The sequence below is a fragment of the Chiloscyllium punctatum genome, chromosome 27 (assembly GCF_047496795.1).
Source record: "Chiloscyllium punctatum isolate Juve2018m chromosome 27, sChiPun1.3, whole genome shotgun sequence".
NCBI lineage: Eukaryota > Metazoa > Chordata > Chondrichthyes > Orectolobiformes > Hemiscylliidae > Chiloscyllium > Chiloscyllium punctatum.
The window spans coordinates 1,150,227-1,171,243 of record NC_092765.1 but is presented as its reverse complement, the minus strand read 5'-3'; the positions used below and the strand labels follow the sequence as shown (position 1 = coordinate 1,171,243).

Here is a 21,017-nt window from a genome sequence, read left to right as displayed (position 1 = left end):
GAGCAACCTGATGGAAATGTATAAAATTATGAAAGGCATGGATCCGGTGATCGTCAGAATCATTTTCCCAGGGTGGAAATGTCAAATACTAGGAATTATAGGTTTACGGTGAGAAGGGAAAAGTTTAAAAGAGATGCGCAAGGAAGGTTTTTTAAATACAGGTTGATAAGTGCCTGGAACACACTGCCAGGGGAGGTGATAGAAGCAGATACAACAGCAATGTTTAACAGGCATTTAGACAGACACATGAACAGGCAGAGAATAGAGGAATATTGGCCATGTTGAGGTAGAGGGTATTAGTTGAGAATGACATCATGGTCAGCACTGACATGGTGGGCCGAAGGGCCTGTTCCTGCACTGTACTGTTCTATGTTCCATGGTCCTGTAATGTAGAAAGCCAGACCACTGCTCTGGGTTCAAAAGCCACCACGGCAGCTGGTGACGTAAATTTTATTCAAAAACCTGGAATATAAATCTCATCTCAGTCATGTGACCATGAAACTAATATTGAGCGTTTTTTAAAAAACCCATCTGATTTACTAATGTACTTTAAGGAAGGAAATCTGCCATCTTTACCCAGTCTGCACTACAGCAGTCTCCAGACCCACAGCAAAATGATTGACTATTAACTGCCCTCTGAAATGGCCAAGCAAGTTGCTCAGATGAAAAGCAATTAGGGATGGACAACAAATGCTGGCCTTGTCAGTGACACCCACATTACACAAAAGAATAAAAACTTTAAAATGGGCATCACGTTGAGTGTAATACACCTAAGCAGGAAATGGTACCAGCTACACAATAGCTTTTAACATACATTCTTGAACTTTCCATGAACCTACAGCAGTCCGTGTTCTCACTGGATAAAAGCATGGAAGAAATAAGTTCAGTGGGGCAGGAGCATGCTGACACAATGGGCCTGCCGGGACAGTCCTTCTTGTGAATTTTGGGGAGTAGGTAGAAATGGGCTGTCCAGGATTGGGAGACTATGAGGTTAGGAGCTGTGGGGGGGGGAGGCATCCAGAGAAAATGAGGACAGTCACGGTGTTGGAGACAATGGCTTGATGCTCAGTGGTGTGGTCATGCTCCGGGGGAGGTAGGAGGAAGAATCTGAGAGTTGGTGCTCAGCCTCTGCGAGGTAGAGATCAGTACGCCAGACGTCAACAGCACCCCCTTTGTCTGCAGGTTTGATGACAAGGTTGGAGTTGCACCTAAGGGAGCGATGGGCAGAAAGTTCAGATGGAGAGAGGTTGGAATGGGTAAGAGGGGCAGAGAAATTCAGGCGGCCAATGTCCCGTCGACAATCGTCAATGAAAAGATCGAGGGCAGTAAATTGTCCTGGCGGGGGTGTCCAATTAGAGATGGAATGTTGGAGGGATGTGAAAGGATCTGTGGAGCAGGGGAAGGACTCTTGCCCAAAGAAGTGAGTATGAAGAAGGTGATGGAAAGCCTGCCGGCCTCAACATTGAATTCAACAACTTCAGATGATTATCCCATCTCAACCCCTGTTTTCATTCTGCTCTGTAATTTTACTCATTTATTTTATTTATCTTTTTAAATTTTTTTTTCACTGTTCTGTACCTCTTATTTCTTGATTGTGTCTCTTTCTCTCGCTCCCCACTGTCTCATCACCTTTTCCTGCTCCACTTCCCCCTTTGCTACCCTTCTCCCCTGTTTTCCATTTTGCCTCTCCTTCACCCCCCCCCCCCCCATATTTTGTCACATAGCACTGGTTTCAGCCTTGGTCATTCACAGCTCCTAATCTCCCTATAATCTCTCCAATTAAAAATCACACAACACCAAGTTAAAGTCCAACAGCTTTAATTGGAAGCACACTAGCTTTCGGAGCAATGTTCCTTCATCAGGTGGTAGTCCAATTAAACCTGTTGAACTTTAACCTGGTGTTGCGTGATTTTTAACTTTATACATCCCAGTCCAACACCGGCATCTCCAAATTATATAATCTTTCTATGCACTGTCGTTATCACTTCTTTATTGCTACCTTTTCTTCTGGAGCCATGACTCACCTTCTCTCAGCCTAGTATAAATACCTCCCTATTTCTCCCTTTTTTTAGCTTTGACAAAGGGTCAGTTAGACTCAAAACGTCAGCTCTTTTCTCTCCTTACAGATGCTGCCAGACCTGCAGAGATTTTCCAGCTTTTCTCTTTTGGAGTCAGTGTTCACAGGTTGATTGTGTGAAAAATATACCCCCAAACTTCCAAATTAATTTCTAATTTTCCAGCAAAATTTTGTATCTTCACAGTTAGTGACTTTGTACAAAGGTATCACAGAAACACAATCTCATTATTCCTGAACATCACTAACCAAAGAGAATTTGAAGAATCTTTCAGTCCTAAATCTCTTTGTTAATCAGGATTGTTAGTCAGAGATATTGACAGAACATTTCTTGGGTGTTACAGATTAACAGCTATTTTGTATCTAAAGGAGTCAGGATGAATGTGATTTTAGCCATCAAGACTAACAGGGATGAGTGAGTGAGGGAGATATATTATATGGCTGGATGGTAAAGCAGCTGGGAAGGTTGAAGCTAATAAAACTGTGCAGTAAATCAAACAACCAATAGCCAGATTATTAATAGTTGGTCACAAATGTTTATTAAGGAGTTGGAGAGCTCGGATTTATCCCAATCCATTCCATCGCCAAAACAAAATGTGGCTGCAATATTTCCAAGGCTGACAGGTTATGATAAATGAAATTCTTCTAAAACTTTGAACTAGGTCATTTGGATAAAAGTCAAAATGAGAGGCAAGTCATTATTTTAAGATGTAAATGTGAGAAGTATTGAGTGTTGGAACAAAACCAAACTGAAGTCAATAAGAATTTAAAAGATGGCTTTGTGCATGAGTGGTATTTGAAGACTTTTTTTATTGCATTGTACAGAGACATTTTCTTAGGCAGCCACCACAATACCCTAGTCTTCCACTACCTGCTCCCATATTCTGACATTTATACTAATACTTTAGTGGTGGGTTATGTTGCACGTGTTGGAGGGTTCCTGTCCATTGCAATATAAACATCGATGGAAACATGAGGAATCGTCAAGCAGTGACTACCAGGACATCTTCTCAGCTGTCTGCATAATGACAAATAAAACTTGGTTAAGAATACTTCAGTTAGTTTTGTGCATATAGACAATAGACAATAGATGCAGGAGTAGGCCATTCTGCCCTTCGAGCCTGCCCCACCATTCAATATGATCATGGCTGATCATCCTTAATCAGTATCCTGTTCCTGCCTTATCTCCATAACCCTTGATTCCACTATCCTTGAGAGTTCGATCCAACTCTTTCTTAAATGAATCCAGAGACTGGGCCTCCACTGCCCTCTGGGGCAGAGCATTCCACACAGCCACCACTCTCTGGGTGAAGAAGTTTCTCCTCATCTCTGTCCTAAATGGTCTACCCCTTGTTTTTAAGCTGTGTCCTCTGGTTCGGCACTCACCCATCAGCGGAAACATGTTTCCTGCCTCCAGAGTGTCCAATCCTTTAATAATCTTATATGTCTCAATCAGATCCCCTCTCAGTCTTCTAAACTCAAGGTATGCAAGCCCAGTCGCTCCAGTCTTTTAGTGTAAAGTAATCCCACCATTCCAGAATTGACCTCGTGAACCTACGCTGCACTCCCTCAATAGCCAGAATGTCTTTCCTCAAATTTGGAGACCAGAACTGCACACAGTACTCCAGGTGAGGTCTCACCAGGGCCCTGTACAGCTGCAGAAGCACCTCTTTGCTTCTATACTCAATCCCTCTTGTTATGAAGGCCAGCATGCTATTAGCCTTCTTCATTACCTGCTGTATCTGCATGCTTACCTTCATTGACTGGTGTACAAGAACACCCAGAGCTCTTTGTACTGCCCCTTTACCTAAATTGATTCCATTTAGGTAGCAATCTGCCTTCCTGTTCTTGCCACCAAAGTGGATAACCATACATTTATCCACATTAAACTGCATCTGCCATGCATCTGACCGCTCACCTAACCTGTCCAGGTCACCCTGTAATCTCCTAACATCCTCCTCACATTTCACCCTGCCACCCAGCTTAGTATCATCAGCAAATTTGCTAATGTTATTACCAAACCATCTTCTATATCATTAATATATATTGTAAAAAGCTGCGGTCCCAGCATTGATCCCTGCAGTACCCCACTGGTCACTGCCTGCCATTCCGAAATGGAGCCGTTTATCACTACTCTTTGTTTCCTGTCAGCCAACCAACTTTCAATCCAAGTTAGTACTTTGACCCCAATACCATGTGCCCTAATTTTGTTCACTAACCTCCTATGTGGGACTTTATCAAAAGCTTTCTGAAAGTCCAAGTATTCTACATCTACTGGATCTCCCTCATCCATCTTCAGAGTTATATCCTCAAAAAATTCCAGAAGATTAGTCAACAATGATTTCCCCTTCATAAATCCATGCCGACTCTGACCTATCCTGTTACTACTATCCAGATGTGTCGTAATTTCATCCTTTATAATAGACTCCAGCATCTTTCCCACCACTGAGGTCAGACTAACTGGTCTATAATTTCCTGCTTTCTCTCTCCCACCTTTCTTAAAAAGTGGTATAACATTAATCACCTTCCAATCCGCAGGAACTGATCCTGGATCTATCGAACTCTGGAAAATAATCACCAATGCATCCATGATTTCTTGAGCCACCTCCTTCAGTACCCTGGGATGTAGACCATCAGGCCCCAGGGACTTATCAACCTACAAACCTAACAGTCTCTCCAACACCAATTCCTGGCAAATGTAAATTCCCTTCAGTTCAGGTCCTTCAACCACTGTTACCTCAGGGAGATTGCTTGTGTCTTCCCCAGTGAACACAGATCTGAAGTACCAATTCAATTCTTTTGCCATTTCTTTGTTCCCCGTAATATATTCTCCTGTTTCTATCTTCAAGAGCCCAATTTTAGTCTTAACCATTTTTTTCCCTTTCACATACCTAAAAAAACTTTTAGTATCCTCCTTTATATTTTTGGCCAGTTTACCTTCGTATCTAATTTTTTCTCTGCATATTTTCTTCTTAGTAATCATCTGTTGTTCTTTAAAAGCTTCCTAGTCCTCCGTTTTCCTACTTATCTTTGCTATGTTATACTTTTTCTCTTTTAACTTTATATGTTTCTTAACTTCCCTCAGCAGCCACGGCCGCCCATGCCTCCTCCCAGGATCTTTCTTCCTTTTGGAATGAACTGATCCTGCAACTTCTGCATTATACACAGAAATATCTGCCATTGTTCCTCCACTGTCATCCCTGCTAAGGTATTGCACTTTAGATTAGATTACATTACATTACAGTGTGGAAACAGGCCCTTCGGCCCAACAAGTCCACACCGACCTGCCGAAGCGCAACTCAGCCATACCCCTACATTTACCCCTTACCTAACACTACGGGCAATTTAGCATGGCCAATTCACCTGACCTACACATTTTTGGACTGTGGGAGGAAACCGGAGCACCCGGAGGAAACCCACGCAGACACGGGGAGAACGTGCAAACTCCACACAGTCAGTCGCCTGAGGCGGGAATTGAACCCGGGTCTCTGGCGCTGTGAGGCAGCAGTGCTAACCACTGTGCCACCGTGCCATGCACTATTGAACTTTGGCCAGCTCCTCCTTCATAGCTCCATAGTCCCCTTTATTCAACAGAAATATTGTCACTTCCGATTGTACCCTCTCCCTTTCAAATTGCAGATTGAAGCTTATTGTATTATGGTCACTACTTCCCAATGGCTCCTTCACTTCGAGGTCCCTGATCAATTCTGGTTCGTTGCACAATACCAGATCCAGAATTGCCTTCTCCCTGGTAGGCTCCAGCACCAGCTGTTCTAAGAATCCATCTCGGAGGCACTCCACAAAGTCCCTTTCTTGAGGTCAAATACTATCCTTATTCTCCCAGTCTACCTGCATGTTGAAATACCCCATAACAAGTGTAGTAATATCTTTGCGACAGGATAATTTCAGCTCCTGATTCAACTTACATCCAACATCCAGACTACTGTTTGGGGGCCTGTAGATAACTCCCATTAGGGTCTTTTTACCCTTAGTATTTCTCAGCTCTATCCATACCGACTCTACATCCCCTGATTCTAGGTCCCCCTGCGCAAGGGACTGGATATCATCCCTTACCAACATGGCCACCCCACCCCCTCTGCCTGTCAGTCTGTCCTTACGATAGCAAGGACGTAATAGGATCAGTGTATAAGAAGGTAACTCTATAGTTAATGATTTCACAGTCAGAATAATTGTAATACATTTTAGGCTGTGAACAATATTCATACAAATATTAATGATCATCAGTACTTATGAAATAACTTTGCATTAGATTCACAAACCTATCATGACTTATCATCTCTGTGAATAGAAGACTGAATTGAAAACACAAATTTTAATACATGCCTTTTCCTATCATAAAACATATTCAGAATTTCTCTCTGACACAGGGGGAATTTGATTCGTATAAATCCTCTAAGTCTTCTCCAATTGGATAAACATAATGGTGGAGAGTTTACAATCTGGCTGCAATCCAAAATACACTTGAAGTTACATAGAGTTTTAAAAATTTGTTCACGATATGGGCATTGTCAGTATTTATTAGCCATCCCTAGTTGTCCATAAGGAGGCGGTGGTGAGCTGCTTTCTTGAACTCCTGCAGTCCCCCTGCTGTGGATTGACCCACAATCCCCTTAGGGATGGAATTCCAAGATTTTAACCCCAGCAACAGTGATGGAACGGTGATATATTTCCAAGTCAGGATGGTGAGTAGTATGGAGGGATACTTGCAGGTGGTGTTCCCATGTATCTGCTGCCTTGTCCTTCTAGATGGAAGTGGTAGTGGATTCAGGAGGTGCTGTCTGAGGATCTTTGGTGAATTTCTGCAGTGTATCTTGTAGATGGTACATACTGCTGTTTCTGAGCATCGGTGGTGGAGGAAGCAGATGCTAGTAGATGAGGTGCCTATCAAGCAGGCTGCTTTGTCCCGGTTAGTGTCAAGCTTCTTGAGTGTTGTTGGAACTGCACTCATCCAGGCAAGTAATGAGTATTCAAGCACACTCCTGACTTGTGCCTTGTAGATGGTGGGCAGGCTTTGGGGTGTCAGGAAGTGAGTTACTTGCTGCATCATTCCTAGCTACTGATCTGCTCTTGAAGCCACTGTATTTATGTGGTTAGTCCAGTTCAGCTCCTAGTTAATGTTGACAGTGATGGTAACTCCACTGAATGTCAAAGGGTGATGGGTAGATTCTTTCTTGTTGGAGATAATCATTGCCTGGCATTTGTCTGTCATGACAGTTACTTGTCAGCCAAGCCTAGATTTTGTCCAGATCTTGCTATATTTGAACATGGCCTCCTTCAATATCTGAGGAGTCACAAATGATACTGAACATTGTGCAAACATCAGCGAACATCCCCAATCCTGACATTATGTTGGAGGAAGAGGTCATTGATAAAGCAGCTGAAGATGGTTTGGCCTAGGACACCAACCTGAGGAACATCTACAGAGATATCCTGGAGCTGAGATAACTGACCTCCAACAACTTGGTAAGACTCCAACAATTGCAGAGTTTCCTCCTGATTGACACTGACTCCAGTTTTGCTCGGGCTCTTTGATTCTATTTTCTGTCAAGTACGGCTTTGATCTTAAGGGTTGCCATTCTCACCTTGTCTCTAGAATTCAGCTTTTTGTCCATGTTTGAACCAAGGCAGTAATGAGGTCAAGGTTGATCTGAAAATCTTCAACTTATGTCTTATCCCCATCACCTAAGATACTGTTCCTGATTAAAAATCCCTCTAGATCACCCTGAATATACCTAATGGCCCAACCTCAACTGTCCTTGTAGTGAAGAATTCAACAACGTTCACTATCTTCAGAGAAATCCCATTTTATCTCTGTCTGAAATATGTAACCCTTTATTAAGATGATGCCCTCTGATCCTAGATTCTCCCACAAGGTGAAACAACCTTTCTGCATCTACTCTGTCAAGCCCCCTAAGAGTCTTGTATGCTTCAATAAAATCGCCTCTCATTCTTCTATATTCTAATGAGCGCAGGCCCAACCTATTCAACCTCTCCTCATAACACTGTCCCTCCCTACCTGGGATCAGCCGAGTGAATCATCTCTGAGTGCCTCCAATGCCATTACACCTTCCCTTAGATAAGGGGCCTAAAACTGTTCACATCATTCCTGCTGTGGTCTAACTAGCAACTTGTATTGTTTTAGCAAGAAGTCCCTGTTTTTGTACTCCATTCCCTTTGAAGCCCAATCCAATAAATCATTTGCCTTTAGTATTACCCACTGAACTTGGACACTAGCTTTTTGTGATTTCCGCATGAGGTCTTTCAAATCCTTTGGTTCTGTAGTTTTCCTGCAGTCTTTCTCCCTTAAAATAATATTTAGCTTATGTATTCTTCCTGCCAAAGTGCATAACCTCTCATTTGCCCCCATTATATTCATTTGTGACTTTTTTTGCCCACTCACTTAACTAATCTGTATTCCTCGTAGATTCATAGAGATCTACAGCACAGAAAAAGGTCCTTCAACCTATTACATCCTCGCTAGTCAAAAAGGACCACCTAACAATTCTAATCCCATTTCCCAGCACTTGGCCCATAGCCTTATTAGATTCCTGATGAAGGGCTTTTGCCCAAAATGTTGATTTTCCTGCTCCTCGGATACTGCCTGATCTGCTGTGCTTTTCCAGCACCACTCTGATCTTGATCAGAGCCTTATTTGCCTTGGCATCACAAGTTTGCATCTAAATTCACCTTCAATGCTATAAGGATTTCTGCTTCTCTGTAGGTGTAACACTATTTTCTGCATTCTGTTCTATTATCCTGGTGTACTTATGTAAGCTATGGTTAGTACACAAAACAATACTTTTCACTGCATCTTGGTACATGTGACAATAATAAAGTCAAACCAATGAGATCCTGATACCACCATCCTCTGGGAAAAACACCTCCTCACATCTCCTCTTAACCCCCTGGACCCTCCACCAAAGAAGAAATTTTCTTCCAGTCTACCCTATCTACGCTCCTCATAAATTTATGCGTCTCAATCATGCCCTCAGCAGACTACTTGTGTCATCCTTACCATTTGCTTTCCACCTACCTTTATGTTATGTGCAATGGTATATACATTTTCCTCATCCAAGTCAGGAATATATACTACAAATAATTGCGGTGCCAGCCCTGATCGCTGCACAACTCGACTAGTTACAAGTAGCCTGCTTTATCCCAATTTTCTGTATTGTGTTAGTGAGCTAATACACCATCCCCAACACCATGGGCTCTAAATTTATTTAGTAGCTTAACGGGTGGCACCCTCTCAAACACCTTCTGAAAATCTAAATGTATTGCAATGACTGATTCCCCTTTATCTATCTACTTGTTATCTCCTTAAAGAATCCTACCAAATGTCTCAGCTATGAGATCCTCTTCATGAAGCCAAGCTGACTCTGTTTTCTAAATGTTCTGCTAATACATCCCATATGTAAGACACTAATATTTTCCCCAATAACAGATGTTAAGCTAACTGGCCCATAGTTAACCATTTTAAGTCTCCTTCCCTTTTCAAATAAAGGTGTTAATTTGGCAATTTTCCAATTCTCTGGGATACTTCCATAATCTGAGGATTCCTAGAAGATCACTATCAGTGCATCCACTATCTCTGGAGCAACTTCCATTAATATCTCAGATGCAACTAATCAGGTCCACCGGACTTACAGTCTTTAGTTTGCCCCCATTAATTTCCTGAGCATGTTTTCTCTAATGATTATTGTATTTATTTCCTCTCCTCCTTTTTCCCCTTGAAATATTTCGTATTTTTGAAATGCTATTAATGACTTTGACTGTGAAGATTTTCTAGGCAAAAGTGAGGACTAAAGATGCTGGAGATTAGAGTCAAGATTAGAGTGGTGCTAGAAAAGCACAGCAGGTCAGGCAACATCTGAGGAGCAGGAAACGCAATGTTTCGGGCAAAAACCCTTCATCAGGGTTTTCTGCCATTTCCTGATTTCCAATTATTATTCCTCCAAGGAGCTTATGTTCGCTTTTGCGTCCCTCTTCCTTTTATATATTTAAAGATGCTCTTGCTGTCTGTCTTGATATTACTTGCGAGTTTACCTTCAATGTTTATTTTCTCTCTCCTATTTGGTTGTCTTTTCTTGGTTTTAAAGCTTGCACAAACCTCTGGTTTTCCACTATTCTTTACTACATTATATGTTTTTTTCTTTCAATCCGATGTGATCATCCCTTTGCTAGAATCCTTCTTTCTCTCTGGGATACACCTTTGCTGTGAACCATGGACTGTTTTCTCCAATGTCTATCATTGTTTCTCAATTGGGTTTTGTTGGTGAACTCCCTCCCCAGTCTACTCCAGCTAGTTGTGTCTTCATTCCTTTGCAATTACCCTTATTCAAGTTTAGCAATTGTTTCAGAGCCAAGTTACTCACTGTCAAACTGCATGTTAAATTCTGCCATGTCATGTTCACTGTTTCAAGGGGATTTTTACTTTGATATTGTTTCTTAAACCTTCCTCATTATACACCACCAGATCAAAATTGAGCCTGCTCCCTGACTGAATCCATAACATAGTGTTTTAGGAAACTGTCCTGAATACTCTCTATGAAATCTTCTTTATGGCTTACTCTGCAAATCTGACTATCCTAGTCTGCATGAATATTAAAACCACCCTGATTAATGTACTGCCTTTGTCACATGCACTCATTATCGCCTGATGGATTTGCTGTCCCACTGTATAGCTACTGTTATGGGCTGAGACATCAGTCCTTCCAGTGTCTTCTTTCCCTTTTCAATTCTTACCTCCACAAATCTTCAGTACTATTGCAGGAATGTTGTCAGGGCCTATAGACTTTTGAAGTATCCAGTGCCTCCAACTATTTTTTGATATTGTGGTAAGTGAACTGAACTGGCTGAAGAATGACATCTATGATGCCAAGGAATTCCACAGGAGGCTGAGATGGATTATCCAGTTGACACTTCTGGCTGAAGATTATTGTGACTGCTTCAGTCTTACCTCTTGCACTGATATGCTAGATTCCGATATCAGTGAGGATGAGGATAATTGTGGAGCTTCCTCCTCTAGTGGGTTGTTTAATTGTCCACCACCATTTACACCTGGATGTTATGGGACTACAGAGCTTAGATCTGTTCCCTTGGTTGTGGGATCTGTCTTTTTTTGTTTCAAAAATATACTTGATTCATAAAATAATTTGATGGTCTGTACAGTTGGTCATGCCATACATACGTAAACATTTACATACAGAGATCAGAATTTATCATTTGTCTATGCAGGTCTGTACGTTTATCAGGCGACTGACTGTGTGGAGTTTGCACGTTCTCCCCATGTCTGCGCGGGTTTCCTCCGGGTGCTCCAGTTTCCTCCCACAGTCCAAAGATGTGCAGGTCAGGTGAATTGGCCATGCTAAATTGCCCGTAGTGTTAGGTAAGGGGTAAATGTAGGGGGATGGGTGGGTTGCACTTCGGCGGGTCGGTGTGGACTTGTTGGGCCGAAGGGCCTGTTTCCACACTGTAATGTAATGTAATCTAATCTAATCAATCATATGTCCATATATTTAGCTGAGGCGTCAGCGGAGCCCAAATGACTGGGTGGGCCCCCTGTTCTTCTTAGGCAGGTAGACCTTACACGGTGGTCTTTCCCCACCGCACCTTGGCGGCAGCTGCCCCAAGTTTCAGCGCATCCCACAACACGTAGTCCTGGACCTTGGAATGTGCCAGTCTGCAACACTCAGTCAGGGTCAACTCCTTCAGCTGGAAGATCAACAGAGTTCAGACTGCCCAGAGAACATCCTTCACTGAGTTGATGATCCTCCAGGCATCATGGTTGTGGGATCTGTCTAGCTCTGTCAATTGCACGCCAGACAGTGGAAGCAACATGCAAGTAGTCCTGTTTGGTAGTCTCACTTGGTTGACGCCTCATTTTTAGGTTCACCTGATGCTGTTCCTGGCATGCCCTCCTGCATTCTTCATTGAACCTGGGTTGATCCCCTGGTTTGCTGGCGATGGTAGAGTGTGGGATATGCTACCATGAGGTAGCAAATTATGATGGAGTACAATTCATCAGCTTTGAGTTGTAGATCTGTTTGAAGTCTGTCCAATTTAGATTAATACATGATGGAGTGTATCCTCCGTGTGATGACAGGACTCCTCCTTCACAAGGACTGTTCAGTGGTCACTCCTCTTGATACTGTTATGGAGAGATATGTCGGCAGATTGGTGAAGACAAGGTCGAATATGTAAAAACAATGACTGCAGATGCTGGAAACCAGATTCTGGATTAGTGGTGCTGGAAGAGCACAGCAGTTCAGGCAGCATCCGAGGAGCAGTAAAATCGATGTTTCAGGCAAAAGCCCTTCATCAGGAATAAAGGCAGAGAGCCTGAAGGGTGGAGAGATAAGCTAGAGGAGGGTGGGGGTGCGGAGAGAGTAGCATAGAGTACAATGGGTGAGTGGGGGAGGGGATGAAGGTGATAGGTCAAGGAGGGGAGGGTGGAGTAGATAGGTGTTAAAGAAGATAGGCAGGTAGGACAAGTCCGGACAAGTCATGGGGACAGTGCTGAGCTGGAAGTTTGGAACTAGGGTGAGGTGGGGGAAGGGGAAATGAGGAAACTGTTGAAGTCCACATTGATGTCCTGGGGTTGAAGTGTTCCGAGGCGGAAGATGAGGCGTTCTTCCTCCAGGCGTCTGGTGGTGAGGGAGCGGCGGTGAAGGAGGCCCAGGACCTGCATGTCCTCAGCAGAGTGGGAGGGGGAGTTGAAATGTCAGGCCACGGGGAGGTGTGGTTGATTGGTGCGGGTGTCCTGGAGATGTTCCCTAAAGCGCTCGGCTAGGAGGCGCCCAGTCTCCCCAATTTAGAGAAGACTGCATCGGGAGCAACGGATACAATGAATGATATTGGTGGATGTGCAGGTAAAACTTTGATGGATGTGGAAAGCTCCTTTGGGGCCTTGGATGGAGGTGAGGGAGGAGGTGTGGGCACAGGTTTTACAGTTCCTGCAGTGGCAGGGGAAAGTGCCAGGATTGGAGGGTGGGTTGTAGGGGGGCATGGACCTGACCAGGTAGTCACGGAGGGAACGGTCTTTGCGGAAGGCGGAAATGGGTGGGGAGGGAAATATATTCCTGGTAGTGGGGTCTTTTTGGAGGTGGCGGAAATGTTGGCGGATGATTTGGTTTGTGCGAAGGTTGGTAGGGTGGAAGGTGAGCACCAGGGGTGTTCTGTCCTTGTTACGGTTGGAGGGCTGGGGTCTGAGGGCGGAGGTGCGGGATGTGGACGAGATGCGTTGGAGGGCATCTTTAACCACGTGGGAAGGGAAATTGCGGTCTCTAAAGAAGGAGGCCATCTGGTGTGTCCTATGGTGGAACCGGTCCTCCTGGGAGCAGATCTGGCGGAGGCGGAGGAATTGGGAATACGGGATGGCATTTTTGCAAGAGGTAGGGTGGGAAGAGGTGTAATCCAGGTAGCTGTGGGAGTCAGTGGGTTTGTAAAAAATGTCAGTGTCAAGTCGGTCGTCATTAATGGAGATGGAGAGGTCCAGGAAGGGGAGGGAGGTGTCAGAGATGGTCCAGGTAAATTTAAGGTCAGGGTGGAATGTGTTGGTGAAGTTAATGAATTGCTCAACCTCCTCGTGGGAGCACGAGGTGGCGCCAATGCAGTCATCAATGTAGCGGAGGTAGAGGTGGGGAGTGGTGCCGGTGTAATTACAGAAGATCGATCGACTGTTTTACGTAGTCAACAAAGAGACAGGCATAGCTGGGGCCCATACGAGTGCCCATAACTACCCCTTTGGTCTGGAGGAAGTGGGAGGATTCAAAGGAGAAATTGTTAAGGGTGAGGACCAGTTTGGCCAAACGAATAAGAGTGTTGGTGGAAGGGTACTGTTGGGGACATCTGGAGAGGAAAAACGGAGGGCTTGGAGACCCTGGTCATGGCGGATGGAGGTGTAGAGGGATTGGATATCCATGGTGAAGATAAGGCATTGGGGGCCGGGGAAATGGAAGTCTTGGAGGAGATGGAGGGCGTGGGTGGTGTCTCAAACGTTTGTGGGGAGTTCCTGGACTGGGGGGATAGGACAGTGTTGAGGTAGGTAGAGATGAGTTCTGTGGGGCAGGAGCATGCTGAGACAATGTCTAATATGTTGAGTTCAATCTTCCCATGAAAATCATTTGCATAGCCAGAAAATGTAAGATTTTCCCTGAGCCAAAAATGTTTGACCAGTGGTGTAAGCCAATTTGTAGGGAGATTCAGAGTGTAATAGTGAATTCTAAGCCAGAACAAAATGCTGCAAAAAAACATGAACCAAAGTGGTTTTAGAGGTAACTCATTAAAGATAAATTTCCTGATTTTTTGGCCCTGATTTGGTTAATTCCACCTCAGAGTGCATTGATATGACAGAGGCTCAACCCAGATATTTTCATACTATTATAGAACAAGTCGAATCAGTGCTTGCTTTAAACTGCATTTCCCAACTTTAAAAACATTTTCAAAAATCATTATAAAAGCAAAACACGACAGGTGCTGGAAATCTGAAATAAAAACATAAAGTGCTAGAAAAAAACTCAGCAGGTCTGTCGAGAGAGACAGAATTCATGTTTCAGGTGAAGGCATCAATTTGCAACATTTTCTGTTTTAAATTCAAAACTAACTATCCTTTCTAGAAAATAAATAGAATGTTTTGTTAGAATGAGCATTCTGTTTAAACAAACAAAATACATTATAAATCCATTTTTGACCTGGGGCTAATATTTTCGGCATACATTTCGAACAGGGTTGCTTGCAGTAACCTGGCAATGAAAATCATTCATTCCCAATTTACATCTCATTGCTTTTGAAGGGCAAAGTTGAAAATGACCCCTACAATCTCATTTATATTCAGCCAATTTTCCTCATTCTCAACAAGCTTTCCTTTGGGCAAGTGTAACTCCAGCCTCTGTCAAGATTTCTATCTCACTAAGTTCATGATGCGTTTCTGTATCAGCACCATCTCATGCTCCCATGAGCAGGTTGAACAGTTCATCAACTTCACCAACACATTTCACCCGACCTTAAATTCACATGGAACATCTCAGACACCTCCCTCCTCTTCCTGGACCTCTCCAAATTAATCAGCGGTGACTGACTCATAACTGACATCTTCTACAAACCCACTGATTCCCACAGCTACCTGGACTACACCTCCTCTCACCCTGCCTCCTGTTAAAGTGCTATCCCTTATTCCCAATTCCTCCGCCTCTACCGCATCTGCTCCCAGAGAGGATCAGTTTCACCACAGAACATCCCAGATGGCCTCCTTCTTCAAAGACCAGTTTCCCCTCTCACATGGTTGATGATGCCCTCCAATGCATCTAATCTACTTCCCGCACCCCCGCCCTTGAACCCCACTCCTCCAACCACAAGAAGAACAGAACTTCCCTGGTCCTCACCTTCCACCCCACCAACCTCCATATACATCACATCATCCTCCGCTATTTCCGCCATCTATAAATGGACCCCATCACCAGAGATATATTTCCCTCCCCACCACTATCCACTTTCCATAAAGACCATTCCTCCGTGACTCCCTTGTCAGGTCCACACCCTCCAACAAGCCACCTTCCCCTCCTGGCTCCTTCCCCTGCCACTGCAGGAATTGCAAAACCCATGCCCACACCTCCTCCCTCACCTCCACCCAAGGCCCCAAAGAGGCCTTCCACATCCATCAAATTTTCACCTACACATCCACACGTCATTTACTGTAGCCATTGCTCCCGATGCAGTCTCCTCTACATTGGGGAGACAGGACACCTATTCACAGAGCACTTCAGAGAACATCTCTGGGACACTCGCACCAACCAACCCCACACCCCATGTCTGAACATTTCAACTCCCCCTCCCACTCCACCAAGGACATGCAGGTCCTGGGCCTCCTCCATCACCACACCGTAACCACCTGCTGCCTGGAGAAAAAATGCCTCATCTTCCGCCTTGGGGCCCTCCAACCATGTGGCATCAATGTGGATTTCACCAAATTCCTCATTTCCCCTCCCCCCACCTTACCCCAGCTCCAACCTTCCAAATCAGCACCGCCCTTGTGACCTGTCCAACCTGTCCACCTTCCTTCCCACTCATCCGCTCCACCCTCCCTGCCGACCTATCACCTTTACCCCCACCTCCATCCACCTATTATTGCACTCTCAACTACCTTCTCCCCCAACCCCACCCCCCTCCCATTTATCTCTCCACCCCCTTGGCTCCCAACCTCCTGATGAAGGGCTTTTGCCTGAAACGTCAATTCTCCTGCTCCTCGGATGCTGCTTGACCTGCTTTGCTTTTCTATCACCACACTCTTGATTCTGATCTCCAGCATCTACCTATTTCTGTGGACAGTCTGTCTAAGGTCAGGGGAGCACAGTGGGGTTATGGTCACAGCCCACAGATTCCCCTGTAGCCAGAACGCTCAGCTGTGTCTTGGATAGTCAGGAAGCCACCTCCTGCGTTGGTGGAAGCTCTGTACCCAAAGAATATTCTATGACCTTGAACTTGTAACAATTTCCTGGTGGTGTTCAATGTGGAGAAATCCTGCTTCAGCAGCACAGGGAGTTCTGTGGGCAGGGCCAGGTTAGAAAATAACACACAATAGGTCCACATCATTTACAAACAACAGAATAGCTATTCTTTTCATTTTTCAGAACCGATTGGTTTTCAATTCATTATCACTATCTGCAGATCTGCTCTCATTGACACCATGTGGAGATTCCAGCATTGGACTGGGGTGGACAAAAGTCAAAAGTCACAGGACACTGGATTATAGTCCACCAGGTTTATTTGAGAACACAAGTTTTCGGAGCTCCTCTCCTTAATCCAGGTGCTAGCTGAAAGCTTGTGTTTTCAAATAAACCTGTTGGACTATAATCCAGTGTCGTGTGACTTTTGACTAAATAGACACAACAGTTGTGTGAATCAATCGGTTAATTTATGGTGAACACATCCTGATGACTTTAATGCTTACTTCATCGTGGAAACAAGGAGCTTCCACCTGTAACCATGACCATAACCATGATGTCACAAAGACTGCACTGTTTTTGGTGAAGGTTTTCTGAGATGAGGGAGAAGCTCAGGTCTTACATCGGGCTCTGAATGTTTCTGGTTGAGGAGTTTGAAAGCATTTTGGGTGAATTCCGATTGCTTTAACTCCCCGAATAAACATGGTCCCTGACTGAAATATAGAAGCAGCAGCAGCAGCAGCTTTCCCCGGGACCCCCTGGAGGGAGAGAGAGAGAGAGAGAGTGGCGCCTGGGGCTACATTCGGCCGTTTACCCCTCACCCACCCCCTCCCATGCCCCGTTATCCCCGTTACCTGGCGGATCGGTGGGTTGGGAGCTCGGGATCCGGGTTGACTGGCCTCGACACGGATCCCTTGGAATCGCCGGCCTCGATGGGGAACCTCCTTGGTTCTGGGTTTGTGGGGGAGCTCATTTCTTGGTGAAAGAGAGAAAGACAAAAACATGCGGTTAATGTGCGGCGACAGGATGGGGCTTTCTGTAACACCCCCCGGGACTGAGGAGGGGGGTGGGGGGTGCAGGCTGCGGACTTACTGGTCGGAGGAGATGGAGCTGGGACAGAACAACTGCCGCCGGGGGATTTGCATTGATCAGAATGGGAGCTCAGGGCTCAGTGTCTGACATCCAGCAACTCCCTGAGCGTCACAATCACAGCCTGGGTCAGGAAACAGACGTGAGCGGAGTGTAGTCCCACAACCTCCCTCTCTCCATCTGCCTCTCCTGCACTGGGCACTGGGCACTGGACGGTGGGAAGGCTGGCATTGGAACCAGCTGCCAGCGCCCCTTAGTTTATCATGGCACATGGTCATCACTGGCTGGGCCAATGTTTATTGTTCATCTCTGATTCCCCTCCATAAAATGAGAGCGAGCTGACTTCTTCAACCACAGCAAGTCCATGAGCTGTGGGTTAACAAGCAATGCCATTAGGGAAGGAATTCCAGGATTTTACCCAGTGACACTTAAGGAAAGAAGATATTCTTCCAAGTCAGGAGTGCACCTTGGAAGAGGGAGTGGATGTTTGTGGACATAGTGCCAATCAAGCAGGCTGCTTTGTCCTGGATGATGTTGAGCTTTTCGAGTGTTGTTGTTATCCAGGCAAGTGGGGAGTATTCCATCACATTCCTGGCCTGTGTTTTGTAGATGGTGGACAGGCTTTGGGGAGTCAGGAGATGGATTTATTCCCAATAGGATTCCTTGTCTTTGTCCTGATCTTGAAGCCTAAGTATTTATATACAGTAGACATGTACTCTGAACCTCTATGACTTTATGGCTGTTTAACTAGATTTCTGATCATTGAAAGTGGGACTAGTTTAAGTATTTTTGGCATTGTGGACTTGATGGGATGAATGGCCTCTTCTGTATTGTATGATTTTTATTCCATTAATGTTGTTGATGGTAAGTAATCAATTTGTTTACTTCCCTCGTGAGAAATTCTTGGTTGAAGTTAAGGAGGAATAATTGAGGTTAAATGACTGAACTCTTTAGGAAACTTGCTGAACAGCAGGAGACACAGAGCAGGGAGAGTAGGCAGGAGTTTTTACTGGGACAATGTGAGTCCTGGGAGAATCCCCGTGTCTGCGTGGGTTTCCTCCCACAATCCAAATATGTGCAGGTCAGGTGAATTGGCCATGCTAAATTGCCCGTAGTGTTAGGTGAAGGGGTAAATGTAGAGGAATGGGTCTGGGTGGGTTGCTCTTCAGTGGGTCGGTGTGGACTTGTTGGGCCGAAGGGCCTGTTTCCACACTGTAAGTAATCTAATCTAATATAATCATACCTATTGCATTTGCAGTAGATAGTCGGTAAATTTTACCATTTGTCACATTGAGAAATGTTTCCTAATTTTAGAGTCAAACAATCCGTCTTTGTTCCAGACTTTGCTCCCTGCCGTGATGTCCTCAAGTAACAGAAATAATTTTAATGCTGTGATTGAGAGATTTTTGATTGCCCAAGGTATCAAGGGATCTGGGGTAATGTGAGTATATCAAGTTAGGTTGAAGATCAGCCATAATCTCAGTGAATTGGAGAAAGAAATTTCCAAAGGCTAAAGGGTTTCCTTCTGTTTCCATCATTCAATAATGGTAATGTCATTGACTGTAGGGGGAGCTGGCTCGACTCTCTATTGTTAGAGATGTTCTTGCCTGCATTTGTGTGCTGCAGTTGGTACCTATATTGTCAGTTGTCAGGTCTTGTTACACTTGAGGAGTTATAATGGAACTGCCCATCATGTGCTCATGACCACTGTCTATCTGCTTTCACTGTGTATTGATGTCATTGATGAAGATGATGGAATCCCAGATTCTGCCGCGAGGACCTCCTGTTAAAATCAATAGTGTTGTCCTGAAAAAGCACAGCAGGTCAGCAACAACCGAGGCGCAGAAGTATCAGCGTTTCGGGCAAAAAACCCTTCATCAGGAAGAGCTGATTTCCTGATGAAGGGCTTTTGCCCGAAACATCAATTCTCCTGCTCTTTGGCTGCTGCCTGACCTGCTGTGCTTTTCCAGCACCACACTCTCAACTCTAATCTCCAGCATCTGCAGTCCTCACTTTCTCCTACTCCTGTTACAATGGCATGGGACCAAGGTGATTGACTTCCAATGACCACAAACATTACCATTTGTATCAGGTATGACTCCACCTAGTGTGACCTTCTGCCTCAGTACCCATCCCTGCCAGTTTTTCCAGGGCTCTCTGATACCAAACTGGATGAAATATTGCCTTGATGTCAAGAGTTGCCAGTCTACTCCTACCTTTTGGAATTCAACTCTTTTACTGAAGTTTGGACCAAAGTTGTAATGATTTCTGGAGCGAAATGGCCCTGATGGAAACTTAACCAATTATCAGTGAGCCAGTCATTGGTGAGTAAATGTGTTTGATAGCACTGCTTATGAAATCTATCACTTTTATTTTGATTGAGGAGAGGAGCAGGAGATAGGGGATCCCAAGACAGAGAGTCAAAATTACCTAGAGGATGAGGAGTTAGGGAGGGATCCTGAAACAGACTGTCAGCATTACCTGAAAGAACAGATGATAGGGAATCCCAAGACAAAGAATCAATATAATCTGGAGGAACAGGTGAGAAAAGGACCCATGAAAGTCAGTCAGAAACAGAGTTAGATTCACTCGGACTGATTAGATTTTGTTCTTGCTCTGTCACAAAGACAGGAGCTACCTGGTTGGTGAGTGTCTAGTAAGCGGCTATTTTAACATTTAACATAGTACACAATTTGGTAATAACAAAACACATAAATAGCAACTTAAGTAAGCAAATAATATAATTACATAATTAAAACTCATTAAGGATGGACGTTCAAGTGATGTGACAAGGCTGCAGCACGTAAAAGCTCCTGGATAACTTTGTGATCCAGGGCAAACACATCCTAAGTCCCTGTTTAATGTTACAGCAGCTTTGGCACGGGGTTTAGGAACTGGAAACTGAACTGCAGACACGACAACATATCAGGGAGAGGAGGGAGAGGTACTTAGATTCTTCACACCAGGAGGCAATCACAACACTTAGGATAGGGTTTTCTGATTCAGTCAGTGGTCAGGGACAGAAAGTTGAGACTGTTTGTGAAGAAAGTAAGGGAATACTGAGAGCAGAGTATCTCTGCAGTTATCCAATAGGTTTGAGCAGAGTCGGCACAGTTTATGACCAAACTGCGGCACAGTGGCACAGTGGTTAGCACTACGACCTCACAGCGCCAGAGACCCGGGTTCAATTCCCACCTCAGGTGGAGTTTGCACATTCTCCCCGTGTCTGCGTGGGTTTCCTCCGGGTGCTCCAGTTTCCTCCCACAGTCCAAAATGTGCAGGTTAGGTGAATTGGCCATGCTAAATTGCCCATAGTGTTGGGTGAAGGGGTAAATGTAGGAGTATGGGTCTGGGTGGTATACGCTTGAGCGGGTCGGTGTGGACTTGTTGGG

General features: G+C 44.7%; 1 protein-coding gene across 1 annotated transcript; it reads right to left on the bottom strand.

Annotated features, from left to right (window-relative positions):
* Positions 1–2,587: 2,587 nt before the first annotated feature.
* On the bottom strand, positions 2,588–17,773 carry LOC140453347 (protein FAM229A-like). Its single transcript, XM_072547905.1, has 3 exons — positions 17,629–17,773; positions 17,391–17,511; positions 2,588–3,092 (listed from the first exon to the last, which is right to left on the bottom strand). Exons 2-3 carry the CDS (start codon positions 17,507–17,509, stop codon positions 2,990–2,992), a joined length of 222 nt encoding a protein of 73 aa, XP_072404006.1. The 5' UTR covers positions 17,510–17,511; positions 17,629–17,773; the 3' UTR covers positions 2,588–2,989.
* Between the last annotated feature and the right edge of the window lie 3,244 nt (positions 17,774–21,017).